Source organism: Motacilla alba, chromosome 23 (assembly GCF_015832195.1).
Source record: "Motacilla alba alba isolate MOTALB_02 chromosome 23, Motacilla_alba_V1.0_pri, whole genome shotgun sequence".
NCBI lineage: Eukaryota > Metazoa > Chordata > Aves > Passeriformes > Motacillidae > Motacilla > Motacilla alba.
In genome coordinates, this window is record NC_052038.1 from 304,565 (window position 1) to 322,141 (window position 17,577).

The following is a 17,577-nucleotide window of genomic DNA, read 5'->3' on the forward strand; positions in this document are numbered from 1 at the left end:
GTTGCAATTAGCTATGAACACATCTTTGAGCAGATGCAGAAATGAGCTCTTCTCAAACACAAAAGAATCCCCTTCCCAGCTCAATGCAGAACCAAAGAGCTGGGAAAGCTACAATCACTTTGTGTCAGTCCAGACTGTCACCAAAAGGTAACTTGTCAACTTCAAATGGTGAAAGGGACGAGGCAGGCTTGATCTGCAGCCCAGTTTTACAGTTATTCCAGAAAACATTTGTGTTTTTCATTTATCTGCAGTCTTAATCCAAGTGAAACAGTTGAAATACAGTAAAAGTTTAAAAGCACCCTGAACTGGGATTGCAAATGACCCAGCGCAGGACTGGACCTTCCTTTTAAGCTGCCTCTGGAAGGACCAACAGCCCTGGGCTCTGAAGAGCTCACTGGGAGCTGCACATTTAACTGGAGTGCAGAGGCAGCTTCACCAAGGCTGAACTCAAGCTGTGGCACTGCCATGTGACTGACACAAGCCCACTCTCCCTCCTGGCACTCCCCAGCGTGCTCACACCACTGCCTGATCAGCAGACTCATGGCTTCCTCCAGAGACAGGCTGGGAGGGCTCTGTACAATCCCATAGGACATGTGACAGAGGGCAGGCTGTCCCTCTCCAGCCGTCCTTGGAAGCTGCCTAACAGCCCACTGGTCCAGAGGAGAGCAGATCCAAACAACTGCTGCTTATTTGTGAGATTCAACCAGCATTTTTTACACCCTGGTTTGGGATGAGATGCCCAGGGCAAATGCCTGTTTCCCTGGCCTACTTGTACCAAAAGAGCTCAGAAATACCAGTGCTAGCTTAAGAGTGGTCTCCAGTCCCACCTCCACTGAGCTGGTAATCCTGTGACAGCCAGTAATCAATCCTGTGATGTTGCCTCAGAAAAACAGCAAGAGAGTGAAAAAAAGCTGCCAACCTCTCTGAACAGCTTTTGGGGAGCAGCTGGCATCTGTTCCTCTTCCAAGTAGGAAGACCAGTTCCATACCTTCTTCTTTCCAGGAAGCACTAATTAATCAAAAACAACAAGAAAATGAATGCTTTCTCTGATGCCTCCTGCTCTGCTTCTCCTCCTCTCTTACCCTTATCCTCCCACATTTGCTGTGGCACCCCAGAAGAGGCAGCGTTACTCAACTTCTGAGGAAAGGTTTTGCTTTCCTTCTTTGCTTTTTCTTGCTTTTGGAAATTCCAGCAATAGGAAAACTGTGCTCATTTTTCAGGAAATGAAAATTTATTGTATCTCAGGTAAATGAACTGTGGCACCTGGACTGCTGGCAAGCTGCCCATGGAAAGGTGCCAAGGAAAAGTCTGGACAAGACAGAATAACTTAAAATTGTGGGAATTAATTCCTCCCCCTGACATTTCACAGAGGAATAAGGGGTTAAATATAAACAGGCAGCACAGAGAGGCACATAATTGCAGCTAAAATGAGCCTAAAATAGAATAAATTAAAAACCAAGTGATTTTTTGCTAAGTTCACAATATTTTTTTATATACACACATATATTTATAACCTCCTAATAAGACAATGCATCTACTAGAGAGGCAGCTCCCAGATGATGGAAACAACTTGGATTCATTCTAGTAGAACCACAGTCATACACACAGAAAATTACATTCTAAATGTACATTAAAACTCTCCCCCCCAGTTACATACTGACTGATTTAAGGTATATAATACATTTAACTCATAGTCTACAATCAATCATGTTGTTTACAATTTATTTTTTACTAAGCACTCTAGGCTGTGGCTGAAGCTCTCCAAAGTCAATGAAAAAAAGATTCTTATTGTCTTCAGTGAGCTCTGGATGAAGCTGACTCCTTCCAGATCCTTACCCTGTGTCCATTATTCAGGCAAATCCAGGATATTCCTGCTAATACACCTCTGAAGCTGACAGTGGTAAGAGGGTTATGGACCTAATAAGCTGTTCAGAATGTGAAATGAGCTCTCCTGTCCTTTATTCTTCTGTTTATTATTATTCACTTTATAATAGCTACTAAAAAGAATCTACAAACAATAAAGAAAAGAGACTATGAGCTTAGCTCACCTTGTTTTATTGGTTTAGTGTTTCTGCGGCTTTTCATATTATTTGATTTATTCTTCTCCTAGACACAGATACGTTAAAAAGAAGTTTAGCAAGATTGTTTTTCCTCCCTCTGATCATCTCACAATGCAGGTACAACACGGATGTAACAGGTAACTAAAAGGACTACTAGCCAGCATTGCTGTCTCTTGAACAACCCAGAAAGAACATCAGGAGGGAATGTTACACAGATAATGCTGATCTTGGTATCCCAAAGTGCTTTATAAGTTATTTAACATATGCTACTGAAGTTCATTTAAATGTTAAAGAGCAGCACAGGACCAAAATCTCCATTACAATACAGAGGATTTGCTTTCTGCAATGCAGGATTTGCTGCTCACATCAGCAGCCTTACTGGAACACTTCTTTCTCCTTTCACTTTCTTACATCCATCCATGCCAGGGAATGGATACAGGGGGAAAAAAGGAATTTATGAAGCCCTGAAGGAAGCAGAAGCTTCAAGTAACTCCTGTCATAGATGAGCATCCCAGACAATGTGGTCTCTCTGTGTCACACTCCATGCCCAACCATCATTCCTGTTTCTTCTGTGTGTTTGCAAAGTCGGGCTTGATTCCTCCCAGGCTTCCATTTCTCAGAGCAAACCAAAACCAGGCAAAATGTGCCATACAAAGCTGCCTGCCAAACACTCCCCCGAAGGGACAGGGGGATAGTTTCTAATGAGAATGAGGAGTAGGAGGAAGACAGAGACTGCAAGGACTTCTGAAAACATCCATCCCTTAAAACATCTCACCCACATCCCAGAGAAAAGCTGAGCAAGACGATGAGTTAAACTGCTCATGACAGCAGAGGCTGCAGCTTTATTGCCCCTGTTCTGCCATACAGAACCCTGCATTATGTGAATAAACATAAAATGACTCAGAGAGGCACTGATGGTCAGGAGCAGAGCAGGGCCCCAGGAGGGAGTTAGGGGCTGCAGGAAACTGAAGGAAAGATCAGCTCAGCACTGAGATACTGCTGTTTATGTACCACTAATACAGGTTTCTGGTGGTGCAGTGAGAGTACGTGCAAGTATGTAATAAAACCCAAACAAACCCTGTGGTTTGACACTGATCTTCAATATCACACAACAGTATTTGAGTGTAGTTATTCTGGAGACATGTGGTGTTATTACTGTGAACTCCTGACTTTCACTTCACCTGAGCTATTCATTCATCCCTCTGACTCCTCAAAACAGATATTCCCATCACTGATGTAAATCGGGATCAGACCCAGACCATTCCCTTGGGTACAGATCAAGCTCCCTCAGCACAGCTGGCACTGCACAAGGAACTCTGAGACAACTCTCCCTGCTTTTCACAGCTCTCCTTAAAGGAAGTACATGCAGCCTCATTTACCTCGTCCTCATATGCATTTTCCTCCTCATCCTCCGAATCCAGAGGCAATCTTCTCTTCCTCCGGAGACGTCTGACAGGTCTACCAGCCTCAGCCACCTGACAGCCACTGCTGGTAGTAAGATTTCCATTATTTCCCGTTTCTGCAATCATCTGGAATGTCTTTGATATCATTAAACATCCAAAATTAAAAACAATATAAAATTAAAACATTACTCCTGCAGACTCCTGTTTCCAGTGCCTCTGAACCTCTTGGAATGAGGAGGCCTGGGCTGAGGACCTGAGGAAAAGAAAGGTGTCTGCAGGATTTCCCAGATACAGAACAGTAACACTTGGTCTGACAGGTTCATTCTACTCACAGCAACGCCATGCCCCCTTTAAATGTTTTGAAACAAAAAATGGGAAAAATCTGGGATTTCTGTACCTCTCCCTGTGCTGCTGGGAACTTGTCTGAGTACAAATCTTTCCATTCTCAAAGCAATCCATTTGCTCACAGGTTTGGGAATCAGAGCAGGGCACAGCTTGTCTTGGCACTGCAGAAGTAAAGAAAAAAAACAATTATCAAATTAAAATGTTAAAACACCTTTCAGGCAATGAGTTCTGCCAAAGTCCTTTACAAACTTTCATTAACTGACACTCAGTATCCCATTGAGAGGGAAGTAACTATCACCTATGTGCTGCCACACCACTTCAGCAGAGAAAACCCCCCTTTACTGGTTGTGTTTAAATTTTGGAGCACTGGTCTCCAATAGTACTCTCAGGCACATCTTGGTTGACTTGATGATCTTAAAAGTCTTTTCAAACCTTAATGACTCCTTGATACTATCTGTGAGGGAGCTCTGCTGAAACAGTGAGTAATTTGATCAAAGGAAACTGGTGATTTACAAAGTAAGCGATGCTGAACAACCTGAAGGGCCGACCCCGGGGAAGACTGACCCATGTTGCAGCAGTCTGTAGAGAACTGTTGCCCATAGGATGGACTCACTTTGAGAAGTTAATGAAAAACGGTCTCCCGCAAAAGGAATTCCCTGTTGAAGCAGGGAAGGACTCTGACACCTCTCCCTGAGCAGCAACAGAAACAACCTTGTGATGAACTGACCATAACCCCCATTCCCATCTCCCTGTGCCACTAAGGGGAGGAGGGAGAGCTGGGAAGGAGGGAGGGGTTTGACACTCATCCCTGCTCCAGTACAGCCCTGCACACATTCAGCCTGTCCTGCTAAGGACATCACAGGAAATCCAGATGCAGAACTAGAAAACCCATCCACACACACAGAGGGCAGCTTTGGAAAAGGCATGATACGTGGCAGACTTCAGAGATTCATCCTTGGAGCTTAAAGCACAGGCCACGCAGGAACACTTTACTGGACCAGATAAAATTATTAAAGTGTCTTAAATAGTGTCACTGTGCATCTTTTATTACTCCTGACCTGCAATGCAACCAAGCATAAAAAAATTAAACTAAAAAACCATCTTTTTGATGAGCAAATAGCTGCAAAGATTACCCACTCCTTGATCTTCTTTACTGTGTACATTATGGAGCTACTGAACTCCAGAATGAAAGAGGCAAGTCAAAGGTGGTTGCATTTGCAAGCTCTGCTCCAAAGCTTTTATTCCAAGCACTTCATTAGTCTGAGATCTTTTCTCAGCCATCTGCACTTCACTGAAACTTCAGTCTGAAAGCATTTGCTTTACTCTGAAACAGGGCTCCTTTGTTGAGTGGAGAAGCTCCCTCTGTCTTCTACTCCTGTGTGCTTCCTGGCCACAGGATCCTGCCTCCAGCACCCTATCAAAGCTTCATCCCAAATGTTCTTCCCTCTCTTTATCTAAAGCTTGTATTTCTTAAAGCTCCAAAGATGCTGGACTTGCTCCTGAAAGGCTCGCGTCCTTCTGTGCAGTCCCAAAGAGACAGAGCATCATTTCATTTCAACACAAAGAGAAACGTCCCATTCTGAAGAAATGGTAATGCTAAGTGGACTCAGCTTCCTGCAGAATTCCATCCACTTCATCTCCCTCAAACACTTCAGGAGCAGCAGCATCCTGGTGCAGATTGCAGGGGCTGAGGCTGGTGGGACAGCTTAGTGTCATGGCAGAAGGACAGTGGAAGGAGATTTCCAAGCTCCACATGCTGTTCCACACAGAGTTCCTGTGCCCAGGAGCTGGGAAGGTGCCCCGTGGCACTGCAGGAGCAGAGGTGTCCAGAGCAGTGACGCCCCTGCACACGAATGAACAGTTCTGGTTCTGCCCAAACCAGTGCAGACAGAGGCTGGGGCTCCCTCCTGCCAAAATCTCACAGTGCACCTGTGGCCAGGTGAGCTGGGGAAGCCCAACCCCAATCCCAGAACACATAAATTTGTATTAGAAAAAAAACGAGCATCTTTACTAACAGTCTCTGATCTGAGGGTGAGACCTGGCTGATCATGGGGGAAACCTCCAGTTTCATCCCACAGCTCTATCCCTCATTCCAAAGTTCTGGAAATGCAGAATTTACTATCAGGACTGAATCTTCCTTTACACAACAGAGCTCAGTAGAGCAGGTTTGCTAATATGAAATCCACACAAAGCCTCCAGAAATAATCTGTCCTTCCAGAGATGTTCTTGAATGGTATTAAGGAAAAATGCATTTTGTGCATGCAAGAACTGGAATACAGTAGGAAGAGAGGGGAGGAAAAAGGATTAAACAGAAAAAAAAATATATATTTGGCATCTTAAGGACAAAGCAGTTCTCTGGGCAGACAGTTATTGTGTTTTGGCTGAACATTCCAACTAGACCCACTAACCAAGGTACGGAGGGCTCTTACACTTGATCATCTAATATAAAACATCATATTATTATTTGGTGTCTTTCAGTCTAATAAATAATGTGGTGCTTTGCTGATTCTCTGCTATTAGGAGGAATCAGTAAAAGTGAAGCTGTTTCTGCAATGGGATGTTACTGCTGGGTAAGGAGCAGAAGCGTAATGACTTGGATTAAACACAGGGCAAAAGTTACACCACTGCAAAATAACCCAAAGGAGTCAATGGACCAATTCCATGTTTTATGGGTGTGTAGACCGCTGATCTCAGAACTCCCCAAGCATGAAGGTTTATCCACATCTGCTGGCAGAATTGTTTCCTCATAGCTTAAGGTCCTTCACAGCCCTTCCCCACTGCTCAAAGGGAGAAGGAGGAAGAAAAGGAAGATTTTGAACACAGGTCGAATGTCGGGGACCTGATTCTGAATGCCTGGTAACAACAGGCCTGATTCTGAATGCCGGTAACAACAACAACAACCTGATTTTTCAGAGCTCTCAAGTTTCTTCAGCTCAAATTTATTTTACTTTAAATTGATCTTTTCCTGCCCAACACCCAGAACTTGCAGCCTTGAAGGCAATTCTGTGTATTTGTTTTCAGCACAAAGGAACCGAACAGCTGAATACTTTCATTTGCAAATGTCAACAGCCACTCCCCCTCCTCTAACACAGAACTCCAAGTTTGTGACCATCAGACCTTGGTTCTGATTCATGAGAGCCCTGTTTGCCCCCGAACTCCATTCTTGACCTCAAGTCTTCCAGGTGCTCAACTTTCTACCTATAGGTTCAGTGTAAGCATAATTCAACCAAAGGCAGACTCACAGACCTGATGCAGGGCAGCACAGGACACTTCAGCATTCCTGCAGCTCCAATTCCAGCACCTCCACAGCTCTTTACAATTATTTTAATTGGGCCAAAAGCAGGACAGATGTTTGCAAATGGCAATAGCAAATATATCTGGGATAACCTCTGTAGGAGTTCCCCAGCTTCCACTGGTTTATCGGAACTGCAGGTGCGGAACATCTGCGGCCGGTGTCCATGTTCCAGGTCACAGAACACATCCACATCCCCACGGCTGCAGGGAGAGGCAGGAATTGGACTAAATGAGCCTTGTGTTGGGTGGTATTGAATATATCAATATTTGATGCAGCCTTGTACATCTATAAACATTTGTTTGTAGCAAATGTTTGGTTGCCAGTTTCAACAAGGGCCCTCCTTTTTAGCCCATCCCTTTTAGATTTTATTCTTTGCGTTAAGGCTTTAAAAATAAAGAAGGTCAAGCACCAAGATTATTTACAAAGCTGCCTCTGGGAGAAGGAGTTTGGAAGTTACTTGGACAGAAGTAATTAACTTGGAGAACTTACTTCAAACTGCACCAGGAAAACTGTCAAAAATCACAATGTAGAAAATAATCTGGAACTTAACCAGAGAAGGCCTGATAAAATAATTGGTCCTTCTCATCTCTGCATTTTATAAATCCAGTAGAACCCACAAAAATATTATAAAGAAATCACTTTTCTTATAATGCTCCCTTATCACTAAAATCTGCAATAAAATCAAGACAATCAAAAGGAAGCAACTGGGGCAATTAAAAAGAGAGCAGAAACTAACATGAAACATTTTGAAGAACCATAGTCAGGCCCAAAGATTCCTCATTTTTCCCAGTTTGTGATTTCTATTCATCTTTAGCATTTTAAGTCTCAGAAACATTAAGGCAAAAGAAGATACTGCAAAACTGAGATGAGTCATTCAGTTCCAAGTTGCAGATTCAGATTTATGAAATGATAAATGATTGCCAGGCTGGCAGAGATAATGAAGCCTAATTGATATGCTTCCACCCAGACCTCTATGCTTTATCTTTAGACAGGGACTCCACAGGAAGAGGCCAGAAAAACTCAGGTTTTGATCTAATTTCTGCCCTTGAACCAATGCAGACTTGGGAAATCACCTCAGTGTTACTGTAGAAAACCAGCTTTGGCTTTTAATATCCATCTTACCTTTGTTAGGAGATGAAAAATTAAAAAAAAAAAAACAGAAAAAAACAGGAAGAAAAAAGAGTAAAAGTTCACTCAAAGTGAGTATGAAGGCTAAATGGGTGGATGGGGGTTCACTCTACTTCTATAAACACCGTCAGACTTGATGGGAAGAGAAATATTTCAACAGAAATCCCATTCCAGGTTGTCCTGATTTAGGGCAAATTTGGGATAAAACCTCCAAAAGGGGGCCCCTCCAGGAAGCAAACCCACACTGCCCCTCCCCCCAGCTGGTTTGGGAAGGATTCCTCGGAGAGAAGCAGAAAGAACCTGTTTATTTAACAGGCACAGCACCCCCAGCACCCAGAATGAACAATACCAATGACAACACTCTTTCACTGCTCTGAAAAGGATGACAAATTCAGAAAGTCTCTCTTGGGAGTGGTTGCTCTGTTGTCAGTCCCTCAGGTGCTGGGAATAGCTGCTGCAGGCCACAAGGTGTAAACTCTTGGCATTTCCAGGTCCCAGTTCAGAGCAGATTCGAGTAGGTCCAAAAAAGGGAAAGGAAAACCAGCCCAGGGAAAAATTCGGACTGCTTAGCTAAACTAACTAACAAGCAGAAGCAAAAAGCAAGAGCAAGCAGGAGCAAAGCAGAAGCCAGAGCAAGAGCAAAGCAAAAAGCCAAGCAAAAAATAAAAGCCACACTATGCACTGCCCTGTCTCTGTGTCTGCCAGCCGTGGGGGAGCGGGCAGATAACAAAATCCAAAACAAAACATTCGCTCTTCAGAGCCAGTCTTGAAGGCACAGAACATAATATCCAGCATAAACAGAACACACGAATGGGGACACAAGCATCATAACGTCACCCTGGGACACAGGTGCTACCAGGATCATTTCCAATGACATGAGGATTCCAGTGTCTTTCTCTAGTGATGAATGCAATGGTGCAATAAACCCAAGCACTGTAAATCAAGTATTAACATGAAGTTTGCAGCACTTCTGGCTAAGCTTCCATGGACCAGGAGGCAAAATCCCCTTCAAGAAGCACCTGGCATTGAGGTGCTTACAGTGCTGTTCCGGGAATAACTGATTTACAAATCACCTTTTGCCCTGCAACGGCAGGAACTGAGCAAAGCTGCTCCTCTACTCAGTGTGAACCGGCTCTGAGAGCTCCCGTCTCCTGGGAGCTCTGCAGCAGTGTCTGACACCTGACATGTGACATCTGCCAGGCTCTCCTCTGCCATCAGTGAGGAACAGAGCTGCACTTGAAACAGAAACGCACAAACCCCATCATGACTCCTTGCAGCACAACTAAACTCAGAACTGCTCAGAACACTTAGGGGCTCAGACACAGCCACCTCGCCTGTACTTGGTTGTGACGATGACAGATGATGCTTTACTCCCCTGTCAAAACCTGTTAATCACCTCAGGCAAGCAGTATTTTGCAAGGCTGAACTAATACCATTACCAAATAAAAGCCCAGCCTCATCTCCAGGACCTCATCAGTTAGGGACTGAAATGAACCTTCAGAGCCTGCAATGGAACTGTATACCAATGCCTCAAGAGAAAGTGCCAGGAGCCACCAGCAAGCATTTAATGGTGTGAAGAGACTGTCTATGTCAGTGAAGGGAAAAAAAGACAAAATTCAGAATTGAGGAATTCCGAGCTCCCCCACTGCACTTCCTACTAATTTTTGTTTCGCATAAAGAGGGAAACATTTTAACTACAAATCAAGGAAAATATTGCTCTGAAAGATTAGAGTGGGAAAAGGGTCTAAGAAGGGAGAGGGATGCTTTGCCTGGTATGGAGGAGAAGCAAACTTTTCGTCTAGGTTCTGCCACAGGATCACAAGATTAAGTACTTGGGTTTTCACGAGTTTGTCCAGCTCATTTGTACAACAGAGCCCTTCCAAGTTTCCCCTAAGCACACGATAACATATGGATCATGGTATGCTATTGCACTGGGAGACAAATAAACAGCACCACGGCAATGTGACCTCAATCAGCTCACAGGATCAGACAGCAAAATTGTGAGTTTACTCTAAACCAGCAGCTCATCCTAAAGGCACTGTTGGAGCCTTTGAGCTACTCATCTTGGTTTGCTGACATAGCTGTGTCAAAAACACACTCACATATCTATTTCAGCAGTCAGAAGAAAAGCACTGGCACAGGCTGCGCTGCTGAGAGTGTGTCTGTTCCACACCCAGCCCCTCCCCTGCCAATGCCAGCCGGCAGTCCAGCGCTCCCACAGAGCACAGGGATCACGCACCTGACAGTGCTGCCTCCTTGAGTGTGACTGCTCCCCTCTGCCACCATACCCACCTTGCTGCCTGTCTCTGTAGGTTTGGGTGACACCATGACAGCCGTGTGGCAGCAGCTCCTCTCTCCTGTCCTTACAGGCATGCTGGACAGCATTCTGACCTATTCCAAACAGACTGGGAGGGACGCAAAAGAAGGCACAAAACCTTATTCTATGCCCACAGAGTTAATGCTTTCTGTTCCTTTATGGAAAGAGAGGAGCAGAAAGAGTACACTTCCAGTTTTATGGCTTTCACTAAGAGCCTTTGGAGCTGAGCTGCTTTCCCTAGCTCTCACCTCCTCCTGCTTGGGAAGAGCAGTGGCTCCAGGGAGGGCACCTGGCCACTGCCCGAGCCCCGCACAAACCTCCACAGGCTCAGCTGGGAGCCCCAGGAATGACTCCTCCAGGCCTGAAACCACAGAGCTGCTAATCCCAGTCCCTGGCAATCACCTGTAATCACTACAACACTTAAACACGCTTCTGAACGTTACCTGGAGCCACACAGGAATTACACATCTACCTTCATGCTCTGCAGGAGTGGCCCAAAGTAGAATCACAAAATCCTAGAATGGTTTGGGATCGGAAGGGACCTTACATCTCATCCAGTCTCAACCCCTGCCATGGGCAGGGACACCTTCCACTATCCCAGGCGGCTCCAAGCCCTGTCCAACCTGACCTTGGACACTTCCAGGGATCCAGGGACAACCATGGCTATCCCGGGTAACTTGTGCCAGGGCATTCCCACCCTCACAGAGAAGAATTCCTTCCTAATATCTGATCTAAACCTGCCTCTGTCAGTGTGAAGCCATTCCTGCTTTCCCTGTCGCTCCAGGCCCTTGTAAATAGTCTCTCTCCAGCTTTCTTGTAGGTTCGTTCCCTTTAGGCACTGGAAAGCTGCAATTAGGTCACCTCGAAGCTTTCTCTTCTCCAGGCTGAACAATCCCAATTCTCTCAGCCTTTCAAAAAGTTTAAAAGCTGCAGCATAAACAGGGTTGTCAAAACAAATCCTGTGTGATTCATGAATACAACCTCTAACTGTTTGCTTAGCTCTACCATGCATTTATCCCATCACTTTGTTGGATTCAATCAGAAATTTAAAAACCTAAACAAAACAAACAGGAGATGAGCCAAAAGATGCTAAACCTAGCAATAAAACACCTATTCCTTGGGGGTAAAGTATTTTACCAGTAAATTGAACCATTCTCTGGAAAATAATCTGCCAAATTCAGCAAAGCACATCTGCCCTCACACCTCACCTGTGGAGCACAGTGTGTGATGCTAATTAGGAGAAAGAGGGTTCGGTCAGATCTCTGTTGTCTTTGGCTGCTAATTGATTCCATGTGCAGAAGTGTGCAGCTGCCAGGCTTCCTTAACAAGGACTCATTTGGTCATTTTTCCCCCAAGTCTCCAATATGATTTTTCATCCCACTGTGTCTCCTTCTTCCTGCTCTTGTGCCCATGCAGCACAACTGGAGGGCTTGAGGAAAGGCTGAAATAGATTAAAAATTACAGAAAATATGGGACAGAGAGAACAGTGTGTGGGGAAGAAGAACCAGCACTAAAACTCATGAATCACCTTGTTATTTCACAGAGACTGTAAATGCCCAGAGTAATCATTGCTGTGGGTCAATCTCGTTTTGATCCAGTTTACCTACATTTCCTTGACATTCAAACTGTGCAATTCGGAGAATGGGATTTAGGCCTCCAGAACACTTTCCTGCCCAGAGGTGAGGCATGAACTGGCACAGGGACACTCCACACCTTATTGTCTGACAACACTCACAGTGGGATTGCTGGGGTGTCCTGTGCCAGAACTTGGCCTCGACAATCCCTGTGGGTCCCTTCCAACTCAGGGTATTCCATGATTTTATGATCTCCATCGTCATCCTGAGAGAATCTGATTCCATGTCCCAGTGTTAGGCTTGCAGCACATGTCGTCTCTCAAAAACTACCAGCACTAATGGCAAAGGACAAGGGGGTTACACTGAAGCTTCACCCTCAACACCAATGGAATATATTGTCATACCCAGAGGTATCGGCACTAAACACTTTGCATGAAGATAGAAGGGCTAGCCAGGCCTTCTCCTGCGGATAAACCAACACAATTTTAAGCACATTTAAGGTAAGACTGCAGACACTGCTTCAAATAAATTCACAATGCTACTTTTAAAAATCAGTGTGAAGCCTTAAAATTTCAGTAACTAAAGAACTGGTGATAAAACTGCTGACAAACAGCATGGCTGATGCAAGGAGAACACACCCTGGGTCCTGAGGAGTCAGTGGGGCAGCAATGGTCTGCAGAGTACATCTGCTGTGTACTGTGTACTGTACAGATAGGGCTGTGTGTACCCACTCACCCCCTGCAACTTGCTCACTATGGCAATGAAACTCTGAAGACAGAATAAATCACCTCTAGCCAAGACAAGCGGAGCTGGCCCTGCACAACCTGCCCAGCAGTTGTACCCAGCTGTCCTCAGCAGCTCAAACTGGGCTCTGATTCCACCCCAGCACTCACCAGGAATTACAATTCATTTCACACACATTCAGCTTTAATGGGATTACTTGCAATATAAGGTGCAATCAATTTTAGGGCAAAACCAGTGCACAGAGGCCAAAAACATCCTCTGTTTTAATTGCATCTGTAATTACTTCGTAAGACTGCAATCCAGCAGACTACCCTGGGGACTCTTATTAATCATTATTACATATCTCCCATGGCCAAGCAGGAATACTCACTCAGGAAAACTGTTCCCATCCTCAAAAATGTATAATCTGAATAGATTATAGATCATAAACTGAGGAAGCAAAACGCTGATTAGAACATGTCAGACTCCTCTTAATTGCTGTGTAGGGAAGGAAAGTTTGAAGCACCAAGTCCGTTTTCCCTCCACTTGACTTCTGTTTTACTATATAATAAAACACAGACCTAAAAGGTATGCTACAACTTGGCACAAAATATCAGAGCTCTTTATCCCTTAATCCCAGTTACAGGCTATTTTTAAAAACTTATCTGGGCAGTAATTGAATAAATTAAATGTTTTCATAGTATAAATCTAATCCAATTCCTTGCAGCACCAGGAGCTCATAAAACTGTCTTAATCCCTTTCTCCTGACACCAAACATCACTCGGACTGTCCCACACCGAGCCCCACTCGCAGCCGACCGATACTTTTGAACGATTATATTTATCCCTCTATTAATTCAGCGCGGACTTCCCCTCCCAGAATCCCCGTTCTATTAGTTCTGCACTTTGAATTTGCTTCCAGAAAATTTGATTTTTTTTTTTTGTTTGTTTTTTCGGTCATGTAAAATCTGTTTTCAAACTTAAATCTTTCTGGTTTTCAGGAGGTCTCCAAGAACTGTTTCTACTGCACTGGATTTATATGTTTGTTAATATTACTGAGTTGTCACAGTTCCGAGGAGTTTCACCGGAGCGGCGCCCAGGCGAGATAACCCCGATTTCTCCTCAACTTCTTGGGTCAAAATTGGGCAACCACCACCTCAGACAGACACTGTAAATACTTTATGACCGTGCAAAGAACTTAAGCGCGCGCTCTGCCGGCGTCCATCGGGGGGGTGCGGTGGTTTTGCCCCTTTTGGGGGTTTAAACGCACTTTCCGCCCGGCGGGGCCCCCGCAGCCCCGGCCCGGCGGCGCCATCTGCGCTCCCGGCCCCCCGGCCCCCCAGGATGGCGGGTCCCCGCCCCGAGCCCCTCACTCACCGCCGGCCCGGCCCGGCCCGGCCCGGCCCCGCCGCCGCCCGGGGCCTCGCGATGGAGCCCAGGCAGCGCTGCGAGCCCCGCGGGCCCCCGAGCGCATGCGCGGCCCCGGCCCGGGGGAGGCGGCGCTGGCTGGGGATGGGGAGCGGGAGGGGGGCGGTACTGGATATGGGGTGCTGGGATAGGGGACAGTGGGTGTGTTCCACTGGGATAGGGGACAGTGGGTGTGTTCCACTGGGATAGGGGACAGTGGGTGTGTTCCACTGGGATAGGGGGCAGTGGGTGTGTTCCACTGGGATATGGGACAGTGGGTGTGTTCCACTGGGATAGGGGGCAGTGGGTGTGTTCCACTGGGATAGGGGACAGTGGGTGTGTTCCACTGGGATAGGGGGCACTGCGTGTGGGGTACGGGGAGGACCTAGGACAGAGCTGGCAGCGCGATGGAGATGCACTGGTGTAGTGATGGCAATGGAATGGGCTGGTCCTGGGACATGGAAGCGTGGGACGGGAATGAACTGGGCTCGGGCTGGCACTGGGACAGGACTGGTATTGGGATAGGCATGAACCGGGACAGAACTGGCGCTGGGACGGGGCAGACGCGGGGCACTGGGAGGGGGATGTGGGTGTGAGGGGCACAGCCCCACTCCCTGAGCCGGCCGGCTGAAGCCCGGGCACGGCCGTGGGCGCTGGGGCACGTTCACGGCTGAGACGGGATTTGGGCAGGGCAGGTTTGGGACCGGGAGCTGTAAATCGCCATCGCCGCCGGCAGCCAGCAAATCGTGACCGCGGGATCCCGCTGCCTCCGCCCCCAGGAGTAACAGAGGATATTGCCCCGTCTTCTCTGCATTTGTTAAACTTGTCTTCTCATCTGGGACTGTTATTTTCCTTTGTATTTGAATTTTGGAACAATAAAAGAGATGGGGGTAGGATTTTTTTAATGATGCGTCGGGGGTTTCTGCCAAGAGCACAAGCAGACCCCAAGCTGTGATAGCTTAAATAGAATGGGATTTCGGGAAAATAATAAATGAGATTTGCAATGGCTCATTTGAAATACACATCACAATATTCTTCACCCCTCGAGTAAGGCACAGAAAATACCCTTTAGAATCTTTAAATTTAGTCAGAAAACAAACACATTTCTTACCTCATCTGTGCCAGCAAGTTCCAGCTAAAACACAAATCCTGCAGATGCTTGCAGCCAGTGTTGAAGCATTCAGTTGGTCCAGGTTTACAGAGCTGTTGGAGCCAAAAAATTTTAAAAGTAATTGAACCATCCATTTAGACTCTTTATTTGATTTTAATTGTTGTAAGTTTTGACGAGAGATCCCTAGTTTGGAGCTTCTTGCTCTTTTGTCTTGCTGCTCTACTGATTGTTTTGTCAGAACCTGCCTGGTGCCCACCACATGCATTCCTGCCTTCCCTCCTCAAAGGTCACCTCCAAGGTGCCCCATAAGACAGTTACCCCAACCCTAAATCAGATTTGGGGCTGTTTTTCATTGCTTTTGGGATAGGTACTTCCAGCCTAAAGCGGAGTCCTCACTTTGTATATAATTATTCACACAGAAATGTTAACTTGGGAATATCGTGGAATTATTGCAATAGACATTCCACTAATCTTCCTCTCTGGCTATGCAATATAATCATTATTGTTAATATTTTATATTATTTCCATTGCCCTGATTTCACACCTGCTGCCAGGCAGATCTCTGCAGTTTCAGGAGATCAAGATTGCCGCAACTCCAGGCTGGGAAAGGAAAAGTGCCCACACCAGGGAGCCATATGAGTTGGAGGTTTTGATGCAAACCCTACACTTTAACGCAAAATTAATGGGTGAGACTCACTCAGTGACGTTTTTGAGACAGAAATGAACATTAAATGATGCAGCAGTGCTTAGCTGAGGCGTGCCCATGGAATCACTGTTCTGGGGGCACTCCCAATGCTTCACACTAATTACCAGCACTTAAGATGTCTCAGACTGTCCATTCCCTGGGAATTCCTGCTCCAACACTCCAACCCACAAATGTGGTGGCTGGGGAGGATGAGCCCATCGCAAGGTCTGTCCCTGCTCTGGGCAGTAAAGCACAGGTGCTCCTGCAATGGGTGGTGCGTCCAAACCCTGCACTGCACACCCAGGCGCCACCATCGCTCCAGGTGCTCACACATGAAGGATTTTTTGCTTTCCCTCTTCTTCCTGCACAACCTCCACCTCAGACAAGTTTCCCACATACTTCCTTTAGGTATGTGGGAGGTCTGTCCTCAGGTATTTGAGGAACAGATGCTTCTCCCAAACGGCTCACTAAAATCTGGCTTGGTCATTTTGAACGGAGTTGCCAGACAGCAGAAACTGGAGTCACTTTTTAGTCTTTACCTAGACTGTATAATTTGCAGATTTTCTTAAAATTATTTTTCAGTTAATTATCCCTTACCAGCAAACATCTTGCCTTGGCTCGTTTGCTTCTGTATTAAGCAGCAAAAAGGATTAAAAATGTCATTTTGAGAGTGTAAGATGTTAAAGCACTAAATATATATGTAGTTGGAAAAGGTTTTTCCTTCTGAAGATATCTCTTCCACAAGGATTTCTCATGCAGCCGTGGTAATTTGATAAAGTCTGAGCCCCTTGCTGAGCCCTGACCCCTCTCAAAGTGTGGGGAGTTATTTTGTGTTGCAAGCAACTCTGATGATCTATTACCTCTTCATCTTTTTAATATGGCAGGACAAGTTCCAAATGATCAAATTATATGGAATTACTGCACCTATGAAGTGACTCTTGCTGGAGAGCCGCTACCATCAAGTTGTGAGCAGTTTGGAATTGGCTAAAGGACAGTTTTAGGGGAAGCAGTAACTAACCTTTTAGTTCCAAGAACTCACAAAATATATTTTGCCTTCTATTTTTCAGAATGTTGCTTGCAGGTAGAACAGGTGCTGGGGATGTCACTTCTTCACTCAAAGCCGATTGTGCAGGAGAAGAGCTTGTGGGAAGTTCAGTCTGAGCAATTTGGGATATTATTCTAAATTTGGATATTCTAAATTTGGGATATTATTCAGGAACACCTACACACCTACAAAATTCTTGCTAGAAGCTGCCCTCCCATCTCCCCAGGGATGCTGGGGACATACCACAGAACAGCCACCACCACCCTCTGTGCTTCCAAGCCCAGAAGCACAACCTGAGCTTTTTCTCTTATGAAGGCTCTTCCCAAGCACAGGTACTTTAGTAGGAGGAAAAGCTCCTGAAAAATATGTTGGAGAAATAAGTTCTTTATCTGGACTGTATTCAAGTGTTGTGCCTACACTGAATGTGAAGTGACTTTCTGAATTAGGAACCTTTTTTCTGTGAGTGACTCTCTATAAATTCAGGC

At 45.6% G+C, this 17,577-nt stretch overlaps 1 protein-coding gene across 10 annotated transcripts in view; it reads right to left on the minus strand.

The window, feature by feature from the left end:
* Positions 1-17,504, minus strand: part of LOC119711024 (lethal(3)malignant brain tumor-like protein 3) — a 46,207-nt gene extending 28,703 nt beyond the window's left edge. For 2 of the 10 annotated variants that reach the window (XM_038160683.1, XM_038160681.1), the window contains exons 1-5: positions 14,222-14,352; positions 3,861-3,969; positions 3,440-3,548; positions 2,049-2,106; positions 920-1,008 (exon numbers count right to left, since the gene is read on the minus strand). In XM_038160683.1, coding sequence (XP_038016611.1) covers positions 920-1,008; positions 2,049-2,106; positions 3,440-3,548; positions 3,861-3,969; positions 14,222-14,318 — 462 coding nt within the window. In that variant the 5' untranslated portion in view covers positions 14,319-14,352. Of the gene's footprint in view, positions 1-919; positions 1,009-2,048; positions 2,107-3,439; positions 3,599-3,860; positions 3,970-11,756; positions 11,990-14,221; positions 14,353-15,362 lie in introns of those variants that run through there. The other 8 variants (XM_038160685.1, XM_038160687.1, XM_038160684.1 and 5 more) reach the window with 8 other exon arrangements.
* Positions 17,505-17,577: the final 73 nt, after the last annotated feature.